At 41.3% G+C, this 24,882-nt stretch overlaps 1 protein-coding gene across 33 annotated transcripts in view; it reads right to left on the bottom strand.

The window, feature by feature from the left end:
- Positions 1-21,981, bottom strand: part of CEP128 (centrosomal protein 128) — a 143,361-nt gene extending 121,380 nt beyond the window's left edge. For 26 of the 33 annotated variants that reach the window (XR_007509162.1, XR_007509163.1, XR_007509164.1 and 23 more), the window contains exons 1-6: positions 19,954-20,112; positions 9,921-10,081; positions 8,453-8,539; positions 3,600-3,726; positions 2,525-2,646; positions 1-92 (exon numbers count right to left, since the gene is read on the bottom strand). Coding sequence is in view for 22 of the 33 variants with exons in the window: in XM_049825590.1 (XP_049681547.1) it covers positions 1-92; positions 2,525-2,646; positions 3,600-3,726; positions 8,453-8,539; positions 9,921-10,067 (575 nt within the window). In the remaining 11 variants the exon portion in view is untranslated. Of the gene's footprint in view, positions 93-1,987; positions 2,066-2,524; positions 2,647-3,599; positions 3,727-8,452; positions 8,540-9,920; positions 10,082-19,953; positions 20,113-21,277; positions 21,690-21,913 lie in introns of those variants that run through there. The other 7 variants (XM_049825587.1, XM_049825591.1, XM_049825586.1 and 4 more) reach the window with 6 other exon arrangements.
- Positions 21,982-24,882: the final 2,901 nt, after the last annotated feature.

Here is a 24,882-nt window from a genome sequence, read left to right as displayed (position 1 = left end):
CGATTTCTTCTTGAAAGCTCCCGACTGATGTCATCTCCTAGGCGAACTTGTTCACTACTGAGATCTCGAAGAGACTGGTGGAAAGAATGCAGCTGTAAATCAAAGTTCACAAATTAAGCCAAGGCTTAGGAACCCTTTTTTCTGTGATATTCCAAAAATACATATATACACACTTTATAAAATAAAGCAGATAAAAGAACCTACAAAGTAACAAAATTCCATGAATTGCCGATGAGCCTGGATGAGCGGATGAGGCTTCCATGCTTCCATTTCAATCAACCCTTCACAACACTTGGTCATTGAAGTTTAATTCTCAGTACATTATTTATTAAACCAAGTTTCCCAACTATGGGTTTTTTTCTATGGTTCAGAGCTTCATCATTTTGGTTACCTGAGAGTGCACCATCATTTTAACCTAATGCAAACAAGTTGAAAGGTCTGAACAGGTGAAGTCAGGAAAGACACATTTCCTGCTAATAAATGCCAGTATAAATGAAACAAAGTTCTGCCCAGCTATATATATTACTATAAAAAGATGGCACATGGAATTGGAAGTGACCAAGCAGAACACTATGATGTATTCAGGAACTACTAAAGCACTAAGGAAAGGTATTTTACCTTGCCCAAGACTTTACATACTCTACTAGAGTGCTATTTTCAGAGCTTGGGGAAAAAAAAAAAACAAACACCACCATACATCTATTTTCCTCAGTAAAACCTCCCATTTCCCCAGTCAGCAGGCCCCCAATTTATAGTCAAAGTTGTTAAGGGAGCAAATAAAAAATGTAATAGGTTATCCATCCTTCATAGGATAAAAGTAACAGTTAATCCATCATAATCCAACCTACTGCTGTCCACAGCTCAGTGGCCAGGACCATCATTATGAAAAACCCTGGTTTATAATAACGCCTTGTTCTATGCCCAAGATTTAAACCTGGATCTTCCATAGCCCAGCTGACTGCCCTCAACATTGAGACACAGGCACTACCATCTCCCCTGTGGGACTAACCAGAAATTTCAACCTGACACAAGAGACTTTGAAAAACACAACATATTTTCAGAACATATCAGCCTAAGAAGGAGAGAGACTCCAATGTGCCAAAAACCCGTTCAGCTGGAAAATTACCTTAGCTAGCAGCAGTCATAATGGGAATAAAGGTACTGTGGTTACAGAAAGAAGAAAAAGCCACAGCTTTAGTTAAGCAGTACTGCCTTCTCCCTGCCCCAATGTCTATCTATGGTCATGATCAATGACTACTTCTAGTTCATCATTCCTCAAAGCACTATACTCTTCTTGCAAAATAGTTAATGATTGAGTAAAGCCATATTCACTCACTCAAAGACAAGAATAAGGAATAAATGAGCAGTTATCATCAAAACAGGAAAAAAAGCAATTTGCTTACATACTTAATATAAACTAGGAATTTTGTATGCATTGGAGGAACTCCCTTGAACAAAATTTCTAAGATATTTATAGAATATTTAGTAGTCTAAAATAGTTCGAAGCTTAGGAGGAAAGATGTCCATGTAACATTACTTCCTTCCAAGAATTATGTTTCACGCTAACCTTGGGGGAGGAAGGAATGGGGGAAGAAGTAGACTGAAAGGACAATGAAAGAGGGTTAAATAGAAGTCTAGGAATTTCTGTAGCATTCAGACTTCCCAAAAAGTCAACTGAGAGAATATATTGTGGTTAAGTTTAAAACTAATTATTTGGAAGTTGAGACTGTTTTAATGAAGTCAACATGAACACCTTACAATTAGGTGCTTTAGTATTAGTTATAATACATTTCTCCTGGACAAATTAGTCCACACAAAGGGATTCACTCCAGCAGCTCTAACCACTCTGAAAGAGCAAAACCAGGTACTGAAATCTCCTCTCTATACGTAAGATATAGAAAGCCTATAATCTTATCCATTAAAGTACTTAATTCATTTTTTCTGACGAGTCTGCAAGTAGTCACAAGTTGAGGGGTGTGAAAATTACCAGTGCCATACACATCCTCTCCTCCTCGCATCATCTGCCTGAAGTACAGGGTCAAATTATCCCACTCACAGGTCAGACCTAGAATTAAGATGGAGAACTAGCTGGCTCAAAATCAATCCAGGCTACACTGAAGTAAACAGCAAAAGCACCAAGACCCTATGCCATTAACTAAAGCAGAACAATCCCCTTTATAGCCACACTGGATTTCAGCATGTAGGTGGATGTTAATCACATATTCAGAGATGATTTTTCTTTCTTATACGTGGCCTAAGAAGTACAGAGATAATTTTCATACATTCCTTTTGATATCACTACTGTCTTTTTCTCTATTATGATAGATTTGCATGAAATTTAATGACACTGAAAATACAATAAGTGACTGCCTAATGAAGAATGGCACGTAACATTGAAAGTACACTTCATAGCTGAAACATTCTTAGCTGCATCATCAGAATAGTCTCATTTGATGTAAAAGCAAAGAGCCTGGTGACCACATATTGCCTGTTTGGGGAAGCAACTCCCATTAATGCTCTGTACCTGGTCCAAATTATCTGCCTCATTGACAAATCGAACACTTGCAGATCTAGACCTTCGATGTTTATTGCCCTGTGAGTCTCCATAATCCCTGAGAGGAGAAGTAGGCAGGAAGTGGCGGTTTCCTTTATGAGATAAGAGATAAAAAAATAAGTAGGAAGACAAAACTTTGTATGGGAAATTTTTCATTTTGCTTCATGAAAAACATGTGCTTCATCTTGCCAATACCCTTATAGGCCACATTACAGATAAAGCAACTACTAAAGTTACATAAAATGCACAGGCATACTTCTTGTTTAGCTCTTCCCAGGATTATTCTTCAACTGAAATATTTCTGGAATACATGCATGATGGGTAAGAAAGAGGTTTCCTTTGTTCCTCCAAGGAATAGGTAGTTTTTGGCTCAAGTTTTATTTGCCCAAGCAACAGCTTTTCCTTCACCTGGGTCTATTATAGCTTCAAACTACAGTACTTCACAGCTTTCACATTAGAAAAATGAAAGTTTAGAGCTTTCTACTAAAATATATTAAATGGTACTTCCAGGAAGAATACTCCTCCAAAATATACCTTTTCCTAAAATATGAATTTGCAGAGAAACTTACAAGAAGAAACTACTTTTCTGTAGGTTATACATTGGTCCAGTTTTTCTTTTTCTACTGAGCCTTACATAATTTCATCCACACACCCATAATCTCATGCATTTAAAATTTTACTTTCCTTTTTGCTGTGAAGCAAGCTTCAGAAGCTGCAATATCTTTTGGATTTAGCTTTAACTTGTACGTACCTACAACTCATGAAGTGGACAAGGAATTTTCTCTACTGAAAGAATCAATGTTTCATTTAGATCTCTCAGGATATCAGCAGAAAAGACGATGTAACAGAAAGCTATAAGAATTTACCAAATAAACAACTGTATAACTTAATGCAGGTCTCAAAAATTTCTAAACTGAATTTCTTTGAAGTAATCAATGACGACTTCACGCCACTATGTTTACACATTTTTCTTCTTAATTTCCTCTTTCCATAGAAAAGCTATATGACACAATTTAAGTACACTCAAGCACCTTAAGTATTTTACCTGACACTGCTCCTCCATCCAGATCGCTAGGGTATAAGCTTGAGAGAGAAGCACTTCTCATTCCAGAGTTTCGGGTTAATCGTTGGCTCCTTAACTGACCTATAGATTGTTCCAGTGTTTCTTTTAACTGCAGAGAAATTACAATTTACTGAAATATGAACATAGACTGATTAAAAAAAAAGACATGCATGTAAAATATTATTTTTCAAAAAATTCATTAAAAGAATCAAAACTATTTTTAAGCCAAGTATAGCTATGAATTAATAACAGCTTTTCTTCAATATCTCATATGTCATATTCCTATAACTAAACAAAACATCTTTCCAACATTGGCAGCTTCAAATATCAAGTTTCTTAAAACAGTGGTGCAACACACCTGGAAAACTGAAGAGAAAAGTATGTTTCCTACAACCAAAATAAGACCTATTTACCAGCAATGCTCAACAACTGCCCTGCAAAATCCAGAAAACAACTCCAAAGAATATTTTTTTAATTGGAATTTTTCTATCAGCCCTACCTGGAATCAATTTGACATATGGCTATCAAATTTCACTAAGCAGCTTTACAATAAGCCCAACTTTTAGTAGTTACACTTCCAGAAAAAGGCAGCCATTCCCAACTTAAAGTTCAAAACTAACTATATTACTAAACAAGTTCTTCATTTTTCAGACTTGCATCTTATCTCCTGTATTGGGTTTGTGTGGCAAGATTTTGGTAGCTGGGGGGGTTACAGGGGTGGCTTCTGTGAGAAGCTGCTGGAAGCTTCCCCTGTGTCCGACAGACCCAATGCCAGCTGGCTCCAAGACGGACCCGCCACTGGCCAAGGCCGAGCCCATCAGCAATACTGGTAGTGCCTCTGGGATAACATATTTAAGAAGGAAAAAAAGTTCCGGGACACACACAGAAATGGCAGCCGGCAAGAGGAGTGAGAACATGTAAGAGCAACAGCCCTGCAGACACCAAGGTCAGTGAAGAAGGAGGGGGAGGAGGTGCTCCAGGCACCGGAGCAGAGATTCCCCTGCAGCCCGTGGTGAAGACCATGGTGAGGCAGGCTGTCCCCCTGCAGCCCACGGAGGTCCACGGTGGAGCAGATATCCACCTGCAGCCTGTGGAGGACCCCACGCCGGAGCAGGTGGGTTCCTGAAGGAGGCTGTGACCCTGTGGGAACCCCGCGCTGGGGCAGGATCCTTGGCAGGACCTGCGGGTCTGTGGAGAGAGGAGCCCACAGAGCAGTTTTGCTGGCAGGACTTGTGACCCTATGGGGGACCCACGCTGGAGCAGTGTGCTCCTGAAGGACTGCACGCCATGGAAAGGACCCATGCTGGAGCAGTTCATGAAGAACTTCCGCCTGTGGGAAGGAACCACGTTGGAGAAGTTCATGGAGGACTGTCTCCCATGGGAGGGGCCCCACGCTGGAGCAGGGGAAGAGTGTGATGAGTCCTGCCCCTGAGGGGGATGAAACAGCAGAGATAACATGTGATGAACTGAGCATAAACCCCATTCCCACATCCCCCTGCATCGCTGTAGGGGAGTAGGTAGAGAATCCAGGAGTGAAGTTGTACCTGGGAAGAAGGGAGGGGTGGAGGGAAGGTGTTTTGAGATTTGGGATTATTTCTCATTACTCTAGTCTGGTTGATTGGTAATAAATTGAGTTAATCTTCCCCAAGCTGAGTCTGTTTTGTCTGTGACAGTAATTAGTGAGTGATCTCTCCTGTCCTTATCTTGACCCACAAGCCCTTTGTTATATGTTCTCTCCCCTGTCCAGATGAGAAGGGGGGAGTGATAGAAAGGCTTTGGTGGGCACCTGGTGTCCAGCCAGGGTCAACTCACCACATTTTCTAAGATTCCATTTACTAACTTTGGTTCTTAGCCATTTGCATGTGTCACACCTTTATTTGACAATCCACAAAACATCCATCTCTAAAGGTTCACCTTTCCTCTCCCTAACAGAGGTTTGTACACAATGGTTAAATTGCTTCTTTATTCTTGCAGAATTATACACACTGTGTTGGATCTCTCTCTGGGCAACACTTTTTTCCCAAAGCATAAAACAATGTTAAATCTTTTCTGAAGCTTTCAATGCTTGTTTAGGTTCTTTTTAAAGTATTATGTTTTCATTATATGGTACTATAAGAACAACTTCATCATCACTAAGAAACTCTCAAACCAAAAACCTTAAGGATTTTCTAATGCTTTCTCAGAAAGAATGAGGCTACTTGAGGGAAAAAAGATACAACAATGCATGTATGTACCAAAAGATCACTTTTGTATTCAAAAAGTTGAAACTTAAAAAAAATCATGAATATGCCAGAGGATCAAAGAAAGAACAGCAATAACTGAATTTTCAAATCTAACTTGACTCTGTCAAAGACTTATCTTGCATCTTTAATAGGGCAACAGAAACTCTGAATTAAGCTACAGGTGCTCAATTTGCGTGGTTTAGCTTTACAGCACTCATTTTCATCCTTCCTACCTGAATCCAGACAGCTGGATTTTATTTTTTATTTTTTTAAACAAAGAACCATGACAGTGTCCAGAATTAACAACCTTGTTCTTCAGTCTGTTTCTTTAGAACAGAACAATGGCCAAAAAAATTTTTAAAAATTTTGAGTTATAATTTACATTATCAACATCATCATATTTTAAGGTATTTGTGTTCTCTTAAAAGACAACTTAATTATTAAAAGAATGAAGAGAGGCTAGTGACAGTAGAACAGAGATATTAACATACACAAATTTGAATTGAATATCTTTAATATTCACCAATCTGAATTCCATTCCTCGACATCTCATCTATAAGCTGTTTAAAACCCATCAAAACAGTACCTAACGTTTTGATCCTTTCCCATTTCTTCTTTCGTTTGTTGTTTTGTTTTGGTTTTAATTTATTTAAAGAGACAAACATCAGTGCAACCAGAAAAAAGAAAGCAAAAAACCCAACCAGATCTCTCTCAAAGGCTAATTACATTTAAACCTCTCCAAAGCCTCACATGAGCCAAAAAAAACCACCAAAAAACCCACTCCAAAACATCCTCTCCTCCCTCTCTCCCCACCTCCCCACCCCAAAGGGCAGAACAGAACCTTTACTATTCCTCTCCTCCATGGACATAACAAAATCATAGACCAACAGTGAAGTCAGCAGGAGAATAACATTGCTCTGGAACAGAGCACATATGGAGAGTACAATGTTCCAACCACTAAAGAGTCAACAACAGCAAGAACAAAATAAAGTTCTGAGCAGCAAACCTTCCTGACCCTGTAAGATACATCGCAAGTTTTGCATTGATTCACAGGCAGACACCAGGCACCTCACAGTGGGGTTGCGAGACTAATTTATAAATTAGAATGGAAAATAGCTCCTCAGCAGCCCAACAGTCACCAATTCATAAATGCAAATATGCTATACAATGGTCTGAAGAAAGTCTTTTTTAAGGAAAAGATCATAAAGAATTAAGAGTCAGACAGTACAATATTCGGCATAACTGACAGACCCTAAACATATATTCCATTTGGAGGAAAATATTCTTAGATAAACAAGTTTGTCTCATGCAGTAGAAACACTTGATTATCATTGTGAAAAAAAAACCAACACATCACCATCCAAATGAGAAATTTATTCAAGTTTTCCTTAAATATTTATTATAGAAGGAAAATAGATACACTACTTCCTGATCCAAGCTGCTTCTTCCCACATACCAAACACATACATCTATTCTATGCGAGTGGAAACTTCTGCTTCAGAAAGGGAACAGGAACTCAGAGAAACATGCTATTTTTACTAATAAGACTGATTTTACTCTACTATTTAAAGCTCAAGCAAGAGATGGTTAGAGTCTCTAGATTTCTCCTCCACTTGAGCCATAATCAAAAGCCACCTAGCATGACTAAGAAGAATGGACATTAAGTCAAAACTAACTTTAAGTGACGTCTCACTCACCTTGATGTTTCCCAATAGAAATTTTTTCCAGAATAACAATGTTGAACTATATTTAGTATCAGTATTTGTTAAAAACAATCTTAAATGGTTCCAATGCCCACCAGAAATTCCACAAATTCAATACCAAAGTAAAGCTTATAAAGACACAACCAGCATTCAAAAAGAAGAAAAAAATTGAGACATATAATATTCCCAATTACTTCCATGCAGAGCTTGTGCATACTGATTTAGAAAGCAAGTTGTCCGAAGAAAACAAGCCTTCTTTTCTACATATTTACTTTTTCTTTTTTTCTCTACCTTCACATGCAAAATATTCCTACATCTCATATGTATCTGTTTCAAGGCAGCACCTGCTGCAGTTTGTTTGTAACCACATTAGAAACCTCTCTTGCCCTACCAGCACTAATTTACTTTCTCTGTCTAGACATCTGCTTTAAAACTTGTAGAAGCTTGAGATTTATGAGTATTTCACCCTTTCTACAATTTAGAGAAAGCTGGTCAACAGATTCAGAAGCTGTTGGCTGACAGGAAGCTGTAGAATGACAGGAAAAAAACCTACACCAGTATGATCACAATCTCATTCCCTGCTATAATTCAGCTTTTACCTTATCACTTATTCATGCAAAGGAAATATGTTCTCTAATACTCTATTTCAGCTATGCACCTTATACTTGGCATAGTATCATAACAACAATCTCTTTGGTGCTTGTAGACCAGAAAAGCAATGAAGCTACAAAACCTTCATTATGTAACATATTACTATAGTTTGATTTAGATGGCTCAAATAAATATGAAAAGTTTCTGTTTACATCTACTTAATTCTTGATATAGTTTGTCCATTACTACAAAGTTTCCAGCTATGAATGCTATTAGGAGAAAAGATTCAAGAAGTTAAGATAAAATGAAAGTTGCTCACAGTTGCTATTGCTTCGGTTTGTTCCTTGTTGTATTCTCTGTATTGTCCTAGCAAATGGTCAACATGTCTTAGATTTCTGTTGGTATCCTTCAAAAAAAAAAGTTTGAGGAAGAAAAGTCAAAACAGAAACCTCCTCTGATCAAACATTACTGTTGTCTTCATTATTCTTGGTTTGTAAGAGTAAATTGATAACACAAGTGCTTTTTAAAGGGTCTAAGTATTCAAAATTCTATTCAAGTAACCAGAACCTGAAGATGTACAGAGCAGCTAAAGGGAACAAAAAACCCCCAAACAACAAATAAATAAAAAAACCCAAACCACACTATCATTTACAGTACAACAGTAAGGCCTTGGCTTCAAATAAAAAGTTTTGTAAGTTTCAGCCACTCTGTAGAAAAACCTTTTTAATCCAAAGATCTTAACATTACCTGCCTGTAAATCAGAATTAAGTTAACTAAGAAATAACAAATTTTTTTAAGATCAACACAATAGTTAAGGTTTCTGCACAAGGTCTCTGCATGAGCACTCTCTGACCAGATGAAGAGCTGGATCAGATGACAGATCTGCTGAAAAGCAGTCCACAAAAAGCAATTAGCTTAAAATCAGAATTTCAAAAGAGCAGCTAGAAAGAGGTTAGACAGAAACAGGACAATACTCTTTTCTAACTTGATAATTATTTTCCAGCAAAGAAGTTTTGAAGTTTAAATTCAGCATTCTATATAGACTTTTCTCTTCTCACATATTAAAAAGAAAAAAAAAAATATTGCCAGCCAAACAATACTTCAACACAAGTGATAATACATAAGCCCACCCACTGCAGGTATTCAGAACTGTCAGCTAGAGAGGAATGGCAATAAATTGTGTCAAGACAGCTAAACGTCTCCTCCCACTTGCAAAACAGATTCAGAGATTTCCTCTGCTGCCTCCACTGAAGCAGCAGGAATTAGATGAATACCTTTTCCTGCTCAGGTATGGATCTCTTACGAGTTTACAAATACTGCTTCTCACTGTGCTGTTCCACATCTAGAAAATATTTGAATTGTAAGCTCTATCATGAGGGAATTGACTGCCTACATTTTTACTTCATCAGGAATTGGGAAATTTTACACAGTATAAGACAACAAAGATGGGGCTGGAACCTTCCGCTACAAAATTTAACATCTCTTGTGAGAATCTGACAAAGTTTATTTGCCATTATTCAGTTTGCTAACTTTATATTACCAAACCTTTAATGGTTTCTAACAACATTCTATTACTGTCTGAAATAACAGCTGTATAAAAGTGTAACAAGCCACATACTTTCAGCTCAAGGTAATGTGATCAATTTCCCAAAACCTTTTTGATTTGCATAGAAAGCAGTATTTCCCATCAGTACAGCACTTTCCACAACTTCAGAAATGAAAATTTGACCCTATGGTTCAGAAATACAGACTGTATAAATACTTTAAAACCATATTTTGTAAACAACCTGTAAAGTGCTTGCTAAAGTATGGATCTTCTCTGTGACTTCTTCAGCACCATAGTTCCACGCTCTGTTGTGGGATGGTCTCACAGGTGGCCGCCTTCCTATTCGACCCCTAAGAAAATTGTCTGAATCACTGGATGAATCTGCCATTAGTATCTTGAAACCTAGGCAGGAAGACCAGAAAAAGTAATGAATGTTAAATACTGATTGTGACCAAACAGTCTCTGACTTGCACAACACTCCTAGAGCAATTTCATAGCCTCAGACTACATTTACTTTAGCCTTTCTGGTGCAGGTCAGCAGGATGTACTTTTGAAGCAGATCTTCCAGCTGCTCCTCAGTTATGTTTGTTCACACCATAAAGCAGTGCCAAGATGCAAGAGGCAGAGCCCATTAGGAGAGAACTAAATCAAGATGCACTCTCACTACTTCTAAGTGTTCAGTACCCAGGATAAGACCATAGCCCAAAGCAAATTCTCCCCCCAAAACATACAGTGGAGACATCAAGGCTTTATCAATTGTTCTGGTCTGCAGAACCATTCCCCTTTACCTCATGCTACTTGCTAAGCTATATTCAGATTGGTCAGGGCCAATTAAGACAAATAACACCAAGTAACTGACTGTCTGAAGCAAGTCTAAGAACCAGTATCTTAATGACTTAAGGAGAATTGGAGATATTATGGAAGAAAGCAAATGCAGTGTCTTAAAAAGAAGGGAAGGAAAGAAAACTGTGGCCAAGAAGTTATAGACAAATCAACTTAATTTAAATATGTGGAAAAAATTAAAATAGACTAAGTTTCCAACAAAACATCTGTTCTCACAAAAAAAAAAGGTAATGTATCCATTGATATCAAATCAATCGATCTGGTAATGAGTAACTAAATTTGTTAAACAGGGAAGAAGCAGTAGAGGTCACTTTTTTTAAAAAAAACAAACAACCTTGGACACACATGACATTCACAAAAGCTAAATAAACATGAACTAAATTAAGCTTTCCTAAAATGGAAGAGGGTGATTATTAGAACACATAAAGCAGTTAACAGAAATTAAGTGGCAAACTGGAGAGAGGCATCAAGTGAGAACCTGGAGTGAATCCACTATATATTTGTCGGGGAATGCAACAAGTCTACGGAATTCCTGACAGTTCGAGAACAGCGCGACCTTGAGCAGCTTGTAGTATATCCTTGAGAAGTCTGGAAAGATCCGAGAAGACCAGTACAAAAACAAGATAGTGATAAGAAGAACCATCCTGACAAACTCACCAATCATGAATTGTTAGTTACTAACTAAGCCAATCATATACTAACACATACTCTGAAGAAGGGGATAAAAAGGTGTGTTAGAATAATAAAGTAGCCATTTTGCGTGATCTATTACTTGTCGTGTCCGTCTCTACCATGACAAATGGTGACCCCGATGCGCCTGAGCGAACAGATCATCTAACGGCGATAAATCCAGCACTAGAGAGAAGTATACCAGCGGTGACTAGAGCTGCAAAAGAGTATACCGGCAGCGAGAAAAGCTGTGGAGACGGAGCCCGGTGAAGCTGAGAGCAGTGGAATCTGCCTGGTCCGGACCTGAGCCTAGACACCTAATAAGGTGAGCCACCGGGGACTAAACTGTTAGAATGGGGCAGAAATTAACAAAAGAAAAGGAGACGATTTTGTTTACCTGGAAAGCCCTATCAAAAAGAAAAGGGGTTAAAACCCCAGAACAAAGCCTGAAACGGATTTTAATACGGTGTAAGGTGCAAGGCTTTACAGCCACAACAGTTACTGCATTCAGTGTGGATGCATGGCAAGCAGTGGGCTGGAAAATGTTTGATGAGATCTCTAAAGGACAGAAAGAGCTCTGTAAGCTGGCGATCGTACGGCGTCTATTACGTGAGACCCTGAAGGAATGGAAAGCAGAATGTGATGCGAAAGATCAGCAAAAGAAAGATGAGAAATCAGAAAATGTTATCAATGAAAAAGTTTCTGCTCAAGTAACAGCTGCGGCCAATGCTGCAATATCAGCAGTTGCGGGCAGAAAACCCCTCATGAGCAAAATCAGATCATACCCTTATTCACCTCCTCCTCCTACGCCATTAATTACTTTACCAGGCAATGAGGGGCCCTCCTCACCTACTGGTGCGGCGGCAGAAGGGGTGACTCCATCAGCTCCCCACAAAGAGAAAAATGTGGCGATTAACACTGAGCCAGAAAGCGAGGGCCGTAACGAAAGCCAGGGCCGTAACGAAAGTGAGGGCCAAAAGGATGGTGAGACTAAAACCGAATGTGAGGGCCGCACGGAAAATGAGAGCAAAAATGAAGCTGAGGCAGAAAAATCTCTAATTGATGCTATGCGATCCCTGCAGCTCGCAGATAAAACCATACCAAAAGAACCCCTGCCATGGACTCTCCCTCCGTCCACAGTAACTGTGGTCCCGAGATCCCCTGATCAATTTTGGGAGGGAGTTAGAAGATATGCTGCCGACTCCCGGCAACTGGGATCTAGTAGAACGCCTCAGCCCGTGCTCTCTAACACCTGCATTTCTAAAGCCTCTAGATAACGCAGCAGGGGCTCCTGTTACATTTCCTGTTTTCAAAGCTACTGCAGGCACAAACCGGCACGATGAGCACAATCCCATAGGCTGGAGAGTAGTGCAGGATTTGCAGAATAAAGTACAAAAATTTGGAATCAATTCTCCTTAGGTAATGCAACTTATTCGTATAATTAGCACAGATCTGCTGTGTCCATATGATATTATGCGTCTAGCACAAGTGCTGTTTCAGCCCGTACAATTGCAAGTATTTCAATCCACCTGGAGGCAGATGGCACGCGCGGCGGCGCTGCATAATTCACGACTGCCACAGGGTGACCCGAGATTAGGCCTTGGAGAGGATGCTTTGCTTGGTGAAGGGCAGTATAGTAACCCTCAGCTACAGGCTACATGGCCTCTGCTGGCTCTCAAACAAGCACGAAATATAGGCCTTATGGCAATAAAGCGAACCATGGATATGGCAGCTCCAAAGCAAAAATACATCACTATCCGCCAAGGCCCCACAGAACCCTTTTTACAATTTGTAGAAAAAATATCTGCTGCCCTGGAAAAACAGGTAGAAGATGAGGTCTTAAGACAAATGCTATGCAAACAGTTGGTAAAAGATAATGCTAATGAGGACTGTCAAAAGATCATACAGGCTCTGCCAGGAGATCCTTCTGTCCCTGACATGGTAGCTGCATGTTCTAAAGTTGGGACACTGGCACACACAGTGACCACCATAGCCAATGCTATGAGAAATTCTGGAAAGTGCTCTGGGTGTGGCAGTGAAGGGCACATCATGGTAACTTCTCCACACAAAACATCACCAGGTAAACAACCGGTGCACCACTCACCGGATACTACTTGCAAGAAATGTGGGAAATTAGGACACTTTGCAAAACAATGTCATTCCAAATTTCATGCTAATGGACAGCCGCTACAGGAAAACCACAAAATGAACGTGAGAGGGCGCGCAAGGAGAACTAATCCCCTCCCGACAGCCGGCCAATTCTTCTCTGCAAACAATTGTCAGCTGCAACAGCTGGCTTAGCAGGGTTGGATGTATCCACCACCGACACAGTAACTCTAGCCACGAAAGACATCGTTAAGGTCCCTCTTAATGCAAGGGGTCCTATAGGACGGGGACTGAGTGCATTGCTACCGGGAAGATCAGGTAGCACGTTGAATGGAATAATCGTGCATGTGGGAGTTATTGATGCTGCTTTAACAGGTCAAATTTGCGCGATGATTTCGACCCCCTACCCACCAGTACCAATCCCTAAAGGTACTCGCATTGCTCAACTTGTTCCTTTTTCGAGTTCTATTTCAAAAGCAGAATAGCGACTGCGATGCGATGGAGGCTTCAGCTCCACGGGACCCCCTCAGGTCTGCTGGTCTCAGACTGTCTCATCATCCTGACCACATATGACGTGCACACTGTCGAATCACAGAAGATCTCCGACTACAGTAAGGCTTGCAGGGGTCCTGGACACCGGAGCTGATGTGACTATTATTGCCGATTATCTGTGGCCATCTACCTGGCCAACAGAGGAGGCTGGTATGGGAGTAGTGGGGCTGGGAGGATCCACACATGCAAAGATAGCAGCCACTCCAGTTCCGATAGCCAATCCTGAGGGCCAACAAACAGTTATTAAACCATATGTGATGGCAGCTCCCCTCAATTTATGGGGGAGGGATTGCTTGTCGCAGTGGGGGGTGAGAATTATCACATATTTTTAACGGGGGCCACTGTGCTGCAGGGTGTTAGACAACCCATGCTTGTTTTAACTTGGTTAACAAATAACCCTGTGTGGGTGGATCAGTGGCCCCTACCAATTGAAAAAATTAAAGGCCCTGCAAGAATTGGTAGCAGAACAACTAGCTGCCGGACACATTGAACCATCTCACAGTCTGTGGAATGCTCCAGTGTTTGTGGAAAAAAAAAAAAAAAAAGAAATCAGGAAAATGGCGATTTTTGCATGACCTGTGGCAAGTCAATGCTGTCATGGCCACGATGGGGGCTCTGCAACCAGGCATGCCTTCACCTGCCATGATCCCTCAAGATTGGGAAATCATTGTCATGGACCTTAAGGGTTGGGTTTTTTTTTCACAATTCCACTAGCTTCCCAAGACAAAAAAAAAAAAATTAAAAAATTTTTGCATTCTCTGTGCCTTCTATCAATCATGCAGAACCGGCAAAAAGATATCAATGGAGAGTTCTGCCGCAGGGCATGAAAAATTCACCAACCACTTGTCAATCATTTGTTGCACAAGCTCTGTCACCTGTACGGGAAAAATTCCCTACTAGTTATAGTTATCACTATATGGATGACATTCTGTTAGCGTCAGACAACAAGGAGCAGTTGAATGGCATGAAAAATTTGGCCACGAATTTGCTACAACAATATGAGTTAGTTATTGCCCCTGAAAAAGAGCAAAAAATAGCACCCTGGAAATATTTGGGAATGACAATCACAAATAAGCAGGTTGTGCCCCAACCTGTGAAACTTAACCCTGCAGTTAAGACACTCAGTGATGTACAGAAATTAATGGGATCCTTGAACTGGATCAGGACCTATCTTGGACTGACCAATTCACAGTTACAACCTCTATTAGACTTATTAAAAAATTCCAATGATCCAACAGAACGCAGAATATTGAATAAGGAAGCGTTAAATGTAATTCACAGGGTGGAACAATGTATACACAAGAAATTTGTTTCTCAAATTGATCTGTCTCAATTGGTACAATTCTTTGTACTAATTGACAAAACTGTGCCATTTGGTGCTTTGGTGCAGTGGAATTCTGAGTGGGATGACCCATTACATATTTTAGAATGGATGTTTTTGTCATTTCTGGCCACGAAAAACTGCTCCTGGCTTGTTTGAACTTATTGCTGATGTAATCATAAAAGCCAGAAAACGATGTGTAGAACTAACATGACGTGATCCAGCTACTATTGTTTTGCGTGTTCAAAATTGGTACTTTGAATGGTGTCTGGCAAACAATTACAAGCTGCAAGTGGCTATGGCGGGTTTTCAAGGACAGATCTCGTATCATCTACCGTCGCACCCGCTCCTGAAATTTGCTCGAGAAATACCATTTGGTCAGAAAAGCTTAAGCCAGCCGGAACCTGTGAAAGGCCCTACTGTCTTCACAGATGGTTCTGGAAAAACAGGTAAAGCAGCAGTAGTATGGTATGAAAACAACAACTGGAACAGCAAAGTAGTATATCAAAATGGTTCTCCACAAATAGTAGAGCTGCGTGCACATGGCACACTGAAGCAGCAGCTTCAAAAACAAAAAGGGGGAATGATTGGGGAACCACCACAGGCATGTTTAGATAACGTGGTTTATGTTCTTAGCTTTCTCTATTATGGGGATAATTCTTCTCTACCTCCTTTTTTCAACACTTCTCTTTTTTCAACACAGAATTTACAAAGAGGCATCAAAGTACACGTTAAAGATTTAGTAACTGGTCAGTGGAGTGGACCATGTGAGCTGTTAACCTGGGGGCAAGGTTATGCTTGTGTTTCTACAGATACAGGCCCACAATGGACTCCCACTTGATTCGTATGACCATCATCATCTGGAACATCCCAGAGGGTGCGGCAATAAGAATACCACCTCAACCAAAAACTAAGTGTAGGTCACCTTGACCAATATAACAGGTCAAGATTCTCTGTGCATTGCAACCGCATCACAAAGTCCATGAACCAATAGACAGGATGACTATGACTCATGCAGCGCACCTGGCCAGCGAGCGCATGCGTCATAGGTTGCAAATGAGGCAGATTTTTGGCACCCGCTGGCCACGTGTGCTGAAATCCGTTCCTCTACAAATGTATAAATACCGGGATTTTCTGAAGAGCATCGGACTGGTGTACGGCAAGGCCATCGTTGCCTCCGTGGGGACGCCCACGTAAAGCTGGCACCTACCGATTGCTGGGCTGAATTTGCGGAGCAAGACAGCACGAGAATGTACAGATGGTTCATCTACCTCTCAGTCCTTGGATGGACGTAGGCATGGATACCACCACAAACAAAAGAAAACATCTGGATGACCCTGGCTGATGTGACTGGACAAGATTTCTTATACCTTAGTACAACACCACCAAGCAATCCCTTTTTCACAGGTTTAATAGGGGGTTACACTGACATCGACAAAGTTTAAGAACTTATTGATGGAGACCCCTGTGCAGCAGGTCATGGACTCAATGGATGGGAATGCCTGGTTTTCACAGATCGGGCATTAACCCTCATTGCCACCCCAGGAATCACAAATTCTGGGGTCCCTGAATACAGACTGGTGTAGTATTATCAGATTTACTGCTAGACATTGATAGTGTCAGACATGCTACGCTATAAAATAGAGCTGCAATTGATTTCTTGCTTTTAGCACAAGGACAAAGATATTTGAAGGTCGGGGATTGTCTGGATGGTTGATATCTCTGCTCAAGACTGTGGGGGTAGTGATCTTGATTGTGATAACTATGCTTCTAGTGTTGCCCTGTCTTTTCAGCCTTCTGCAAAGGGCCCTGCAGAGGGCAGCCGCGATGATATTTTTAGCACAAATACAAAAAGGGAGAATTGTCGGGGGATGCAACAAGTCTACGGAATTCCTGACAGTTCAAGAACAGCGCGACCTTGAGCAGCTTGTAGTATATCCTTGAGAAGTCTGGAAAGATCCAAGAAGACCAGTACGAAAACAAGATAGTGATAAGAAGAACCATCCTGACAAACTCACCAATCATGAATTGTTAGTTACTAAGCCAATCATATACTAACACATACTCTGAAGAAGGGGATAAAAAGGTGTGCTAGAACAATAAAGTAGCCATTTTGCGTGATCTATTACTTGTCATGTCCGTCTCTACCACGACATATATTTTCGTTAAATGACCTGATAATGTAATATAATCTGTTTATTAAGTTTGCAGCTGACACTAGCTGTCCAGCTGGACAAATAAAGCAAGAAAAACAGAAGTTAGTAGGTGAAAGAGAAAAAAAAAAGGCTATTCAAGAGCTTTAGTATTTCAAGTTGAATGTGCATCAACAATGTCATGTTCTGAAAAGAAAAAGTTAACACCATACAAGATGTAAAAATAAGGGTAATTCTGTAAATTGGGAAATATTTCTTTTATCCAATGTTAATCCGAAATAACCCAGGTTACTATGTTAATGCTGGGGCAATTCACTTGACTAAAATTCAAAAATTACTTGAAGCAGAAGAAATACAGCTTGTGAGGAAAGAATGGGGATCGCTGAGGCTTAAGAATGGAGAGGTAGAGGAGGGTAAATAGGATATCAATCATCAGAGATGGGAAAAGAAACTATTAAAAGCTACAGACAGCTATGACCAGTATGATAAAGTCACATAGTAACTGATTAAAATCACAACCTTCAAAAGGTAGGTTAGATAGAAATTTTTTTCTAAAACTATTACAGACTGCAGCAGTTTGCCTAAAGGTCACAGAATCACCATCATAAGATCTGTGTTAACAGCATCTGTTGGGAGAAGCAGTCTGAGCCTACTTTCGATATGAGGAAATAGACTGGCAAACTCTTGAACTCCCTTTGGTCCTGTAGTCAACACAAAAAAAAAGCCACAGTAAAAGTGTCATTCTTCTAGTCATTAAAGCTGAAGTTTCCCAAAGAAATCATAGATGAGATTCAATTCTTGTATTGTATTTTATATAGAGGCAACTTGATGTTTTTCCAGAGCCTTATATTTCATTTTTAAAAGGTTGTAAATTTGTGTCCCCCAGACTTGGATAGAAACCTTTCAAACATGAAAGGAGAGTAAATCAACGTACTCAGTCTATTTCTTACATTTTCTGAAGTGATGAATTTATCTCACCTTCCCCTCCCCTTATCTCACTGAAACACATTTTTACTGCCAGTATCAGAATTCAGTATTCCACTGCCTCTCACTCCGATCAGCTGAAGTCTAAATGAGGCTAAGAAAGCATAAACACTGAGCACTGGGAAACAGGAAATATGGGATATTTTCAAAGAGAGAGAAAAATAAAGAAACAAAACACCAGTATAAGTAACAACATGGAATAATATTCTTTTTTAACATGATTCAGTACAAAAAAACCCAAACAACTTACTCTGTCCTGCACATTACTACATCAAGCTGTATTTTCCCCTTGACCTTTACTAGAACCTCATACAGACATCAGCAAGATCCATATTTCAGCACACAGACCACAGGTATCACTGATAAACATTAAATGAGACTCCTCTCAAGCAAGTTTGGCATCAGCTGTTCTAGAGTAATTTTGAATTCCTTCTATAACTGCAGTGTCAGTTCTCTAGACAAAAACGTCTCTTTCTGATCTTACCAAGCATGACAAGCAGCACAATGACTCAAAACCCAATAATCAACTGATTCAGTGATCAATTTCCTCCAAGCTTAACAAAGGTTTTCAGTTTCAGCATTTTGTGAAAATATCTTTAAGACACCAAGTAAAGGGGAGACCCTATTAATAGCCACACTAAGAATTAAGCACAAGATCAACCTTATTAGAAACTCAACCCTGAGACATTAATCCAGAGGAATCTAGCCCTCATCTACTCATGGAGCTATGTGCCAGCACATTTTGTCTGACTGTAATCATTCTTACAGTCACAACACATTTAATTTTAATGATCATAGCAAACGGCTGATGGTCTGTATCTGTCATATATTACCTCAACTACAAAGTCATAGTAAACGTTGTTTTGGCAATTTAGATTCTTCAGAACTCCATTCACAGTTTCACAGGAAGAAAATTGTCTTTTCCTCCCAAACTGAGCAGAAAAGCCTATGTTGGATTTACTCTGTATGTAGAATACCACACAGAAATATCCCATAAGAGCTAGGAAACTAACCTTACATTATGCAATTCATATAGCTTGTCTGCAAGTCAAACAGCTCCTAGTGAAAGACTAGGCTTAACTCTTAATTCCACCATGTCATATTTCTTTCTAGAAGCTAAAAGCCCCAAAATAACAACATCACTTACAACATTATCAGTTTCACATTAGTGAAAGAGGACTTTTTAAGGATACCCAAGTAGACAGAGAAATTAAGAACAATGAGACATATAAGAACATTCAAATGATAGAAAATGTTTTAACTCATTTCCTGATGAAAAGGCATAAGCCAGCATAATTCAATAGGTTAGTTATTGCATCTCAGCTGACGGTAACTAAATTCTTAAAAATTTCTCAGACTCTTTTGAGAGTGGGCCTCTGAATATGGCCCTACACGTACCTCTAGTTAGACAAGTATGGCAACTTGTGATGTCAGAAAAAGAGATAGGCACTGATAGAAATAAATGAAAAACAGCAGTTGACTTATCTGCTGAAAACATCGTTCTGAGAAGCAGCTCAAACATAAGAGCCCCAACTACTGAAAAGCTATGACACTGGAGAAAACAAAAAGGAAATGAAAATTTACAGCAGAAAAGATTAATGGGCTTGTTTTCAGCTGTCCAAAAATAAACTCATTAAGATACTTACTGTCCAAAGCACTGAAGAAAGGCTAGTAAACAAGGTAAACAGAAAAGTAAATGCTAGACACAGGAGGACATTTTGTCTGAAGAAAACTTTCTATTTATGGTTAAGTAGCATTCCTTTTTGTTCTCATGAGCAACCTAAGAGGAACTTTAAGTACTTTTAAGTTGAAGAAGTTTTGTTTCATACAAAGCAACATCCTCATTTTTAAAGGAATTACAGAAGTTTCATTTCAGATTTAAAAAAATAAATCATAAAGTACAAATTTGTACAAATATTCTGTATGTACATTTGCCTATTAATTTAAACCAAAAAAGCCTATTATCACTTTTTCCAAAAACCTAGACTGATTTCAGCACATGAGCATACAACCTACTTGACAGTGAGAATCATTTGTCTTTTACTGGTTTTTAGTCTAACCAAACAGATTATAACCTTTCTTGCACCAAGGAAAAGCATCCATACTCAGTATTTTCCTTCCCTGTAGAAAACAAGGCATTTCAGTTACACTGAGGACTCTCTTGTTAAGAGATCTGCAGGATAAAGCAAACAAAGTACAGCTGCCAGCCTCAACAACAAGTTCTCCAGCTCAAGTAAACAAAAGATAAATTCAGTATACACAAACTGATTACTTCTCAGGTATTTTTTGTTTAGCTCCATGAGGACTATTCTATTGCTAGGTAACCAACTTAGTGTTTGTCCTGGTTTTGTCTGGGATAGAATTAATTTTCTTTCTAGTAGCTAGTATACTGTTATGTTTTAGATTTAGTATGACAATATTGATAACACACTGATGTTTTTAGTATAAATGCTATTTAGCAATAATCAAGTCAAGGATTTTTCAGCTTTTCATGTTCAGCCAGCAAGAAAGCTGGAGGGGCACAAGAAGTTGGGAGGAGACACAGCCAGGACAGCTGACCCAAACTGGCCAAAGGAATATTCTATGCCATATGATGTCATGCCCAGTATATAAACTGGAGGGAGCTGGGGACTAACTGGGCATCGGTCGGTGAGTGGTGAGTAATTGCACAGTGCACCACTTGTTTTGTATATCCCAATCATTTTATTATTGTCATATTATTGCTATCATTATTATTATTTTCTTCCTTTCTGTCCTATTAAACTGTCTTTATCTCAACCCACGAGTTTTTTCTTTTTTCCTATTCTCTGCCCCATCCCACCAGGGGTGTAGCAAGTGAGCAGCTGGGTGTGCTTAGTTGCTGGCTGGGGTTAAACCATGACAGAATTCTAAAGGCATGTTTGAAGCCCTATAGTTAAGGCTGAGCATGACAAAAAAATTCAATAGCTGTTCCAGAAATGGACATCACACCTGAAAGGCCCTTCCCGCAGTGCTTCTAACTGAGCCAGGATAAGTTTCCAAAAAGCCAGGAAGGTGATCCAACACGGTGACATTTCACCATCATGCTTTCAGGCACCAGTACCACATTTTACCGCCAACTTGCGACACCACGTTCCCAGCGCTCTCAGCACCACGGCACAGAAAACGGTTCCTTCACACTGTTCGCAGCAAGCAAGCTCGACTAACGCCCTCTGCAAATCCTCCTCCGGCCGTGCACGTATCGAACTTTACTAACGCCTGACCTCATCTCTGAGGGCCTCCTGGATCTTCTGCCCCGGACAGGATCGCGGAAGCCCCGGGGTTAGCGGGACAACCCCAGAACGGCGCCAGGCGCGCGGGCTGCCGCCGCGGTCCCTCAGTAACGCCGCGGCCGCGCCGCCCGGCGCCGCTCACCTCGGCGCCCGCCCTCCCGCGGCGCTCCGCCAGCCCCAAGCGGCAGCGCTGCCCCCTCCCGCACGCCGCTCTAGCCGCGGCCCCCGGCTCTACTCTGCCCTCCCCGCGCCCCCAGCCCTCGCGGCGCAGCAGCTGCGGGAGGACGCCCCGCCGCCCCGAGACGAAGCCGACCCCTTCCCCGCGCACGCCCGACAACCCCACGCGCCTCCTCACCTCGCCGCTATGGCAACTTGAACTAGCCGCCCTGCCGCCGGCTGCCAGGGCCGCCTTCCGGGCGCCCGCCCCGCCCGCCCCGCCCGCGCAAGGCTCTCTGGGACGGGCAGTCCACGGGCGGCAGACCGGCCGCGGGAGAGGGAGCGTGGAGGACCGCAACTCCCAAGAGGCTTTGCGGCGGAGAGGCCGAGCGGGCCGAGGCGCGCGCGCGCGCCCGCAGAAGCGGTAACGGAAGGCCCAGCCCCGTCCTGCGCGGAAGCCGTTGGTCCTTCAGAGGCCGCGGACACGGGGCGGGGCGGGGCAGGCTCACGTACGCTGGTGTTTATAAAAGTTATGAAAAGGTGAACCTTTACAGAATGCACGTTGGCGTTCACAAACACTACAGCTAAATAAACATAAAGAGCAGCAGCTGTTGCCCTGGCAAGGCAGGTGCGTATATTCTGCTGATGAGGAGAGTGGGCACCTGGCTGATCCGCTGGGAGAAGGCATGCGTGAGCCATGTCGAACAGTTGTTTCTTACAAGGGAGACATATCCGTTCCTATCACTTGACTTGTTGAGTGATCACAGGAAGCATAGCCTGGGCCTCTGAAACGTGGGCAGAACTTGCAGTAGTCCTAAAATCACTGGACTATTTGGCTGCAGAATAAGTGGCCGCAGATCACCTGTAGGTGAGTGCTCAAGCCCAAGGTAAACACAGTGGGTTGGGTTTTTAATACGGATATGTCTGTATTGCCTCTGGAATCCATTCCAGGGAGTGACCCTTGGCCTTTGAGCACGGTAATAAAGCATGGCTGACAATCCATACTGCCTACCTTGGTTCCTATCCTGCAGGACTGTTTCATTTACTCACCCACAAGTCTAATGGCAACAGGTGTGTTTGCATGCTGTGTGATTACAACACACTTCAGGAGTGAGCCAGGCCCCCCACACTGGCAGCGTCCAGCAACAGCCCAGGAAATGGCTGTTGGCTGCTGCTGCTATGTCTTTGATCTGTGGTCATGCTCAAGAGGCATTATCCTCATCTGAGCTGAAGGCAGGTAAGACACAGAACAGGAATGTGAGGATATAATTTACCTCACTGTGAGCTGAAGCATTAGTGAATAATTAGTGAAGTCTTCCCAGGCTTCCACTGCATGACCATTGCTCTGGCCTTTCCTCTGCAACCTGCAGCATGGTCAGGTTGTGCTAGCAGGTCTAAATGCAGGGTCAGGGCTTCTGCTCAGTCTCATCTCACAAGGCTGCTTATGGTGGTCTCTGGGAGACAGGCCCTGAACCATTCTGCGCTCTCTGAGGGATTTCCTCTGCTCCCAGTTCTGCACCCAGCAGTGGGCTTGCTCTCCCATAGACTCCCAGAATTCATTCATGAGCAGATTTCTTTTCCTGCCCTAGTAGCTTCTCTCAGGCCATCACAGCGGGGATGAAGGGGTAAGGAGTGCGTCCTGGATGTAGCTGGTGCACGTATGAGAAGTGTATTTGCATCTATGCTGAGTGTGAGCACATCCAGCTTGCTATCAACACAATGTTCTTGTGGAAGCTGATGCCAACGCCTGAGAATGACAAACCAGGCACAAACACTGGTCCTAAAGATCATGCTAACCATGAATATATCAATTGTGAAGTAGCTAAACAGCAAACAGCACTTGCTCTCTATGTGTATATTGGTCTAATGTTGTAAGAGAAGGAAGCAGATGCTTCCGGTGCTTCAGACAGCTGGTTTTGCACACAGCTACATTGTCAGCTGCAGCACTACCACTAACATTGTAACTCTTTTGCATATGCATATGAAATAAGGCTTATGCTACTGACTAATACATAGTTTTCCCATCCTCACCAAGCTGAGGCTTGCTTGGTATAAAAAGTTAAATACTAAAGATTGTCACAGAAAACATGTAAGTAGGCATGTATGCCAAGACTCTTGGACTGCGTATGTATCTTTGCTGAAAAAGATCCAAACTGTCAAGATCCCACCACTCCCAACAGAGAAGAAACCAGCAGGCCAGTGATGTTTTCAGACTCAGTTGATTCAGTGAACACCAGTGTAAGGTAACAAACTGCTTGAAGCTCACTGTGTTTTTTGCACAACTTATTTAGTGCAAACTTCTCGTGTCCTCTGTTCCCCTCAAAATTCAAGGAATGAGAGAGGGAACAGCTAAGTATAACAGGGTTGTTGATGAGGGTTGCTAGTTCACCTGTGTGATGAACTGTCAGCTCAGTAAAGTCTGTTCATGGTACCTCTGCATGTTGATTTCCAGACTAGATGGATGTATTAGGGGTTTTTTACTGCACCTTTCTTTAGAGTAGGGAGAGGGCTAAGATTTGCATGCATGTATTTGTCACCGCGTCCAGATAGGAACATAAAAAATGCCCTGCTGGTCCATTTGGCCCAGCATACTGTATTGAACAGTGACAGGTGATGCTATTTAGGGAGAGCACATGAACCTGGCTGCTTTCTGTTATCTAACCCTCTCTGTAGTTTCCTCCAGCATGCGCATTTGTCATGTCAGAGGACATTTGTAAGAGGACTTTGGTATCTGTTTACAGGCCTCTAGACCCTAAATTTGTATAATCCTGTCTGCTTCCCCAACCTCCTAGCAATGATTTCTGGACATTTACTTCTGGAAGTATGAAAAAGTGATTTCTTTCTATTCTATGGCTGCATGATTTAAGGGCCTTTGCTGAAGGCTGTGCTAAAGGCTGAATGAAAATCTGAGTAAACTGTACCTAAAGTTCTGTTGACAGCTTCAGAAGACTTCCAAAATATATGAGGAATGTTTGTCTGTCAAAAAAAGCTGTTTTGACTCTTCTTCCAAAGATCTTATTTGCACATGCATCCATTAATTTTATTCTTCCAAAGATCTTATTTGTACATGCATCCATTAATTTTATTCTTTATTATAATTTCTACTAATATACCCACTACAGTTGTCAGAGCTGAAACTGTATTCTTTGATTCTGGATTCTGTCATTC

This window comes from Accipiter gentilis, chromosome 22 (genome assembly GCF_929443795.1).
Source record: "Accipiter gentilis chromosome 22, bAccGen1.1, whole genome shotgun sequence".
Classification (NCBI taxonomy): Eukaryota; Metazoa; Chordata; class Aves; order Accipitriformes; family Accipitridae; genus Astur; species Astur gentilis.
Note: the sequence above shows the minus strand (reverse complement) of the source record. Positions and strands in the feature narration are given on the sequence as shown.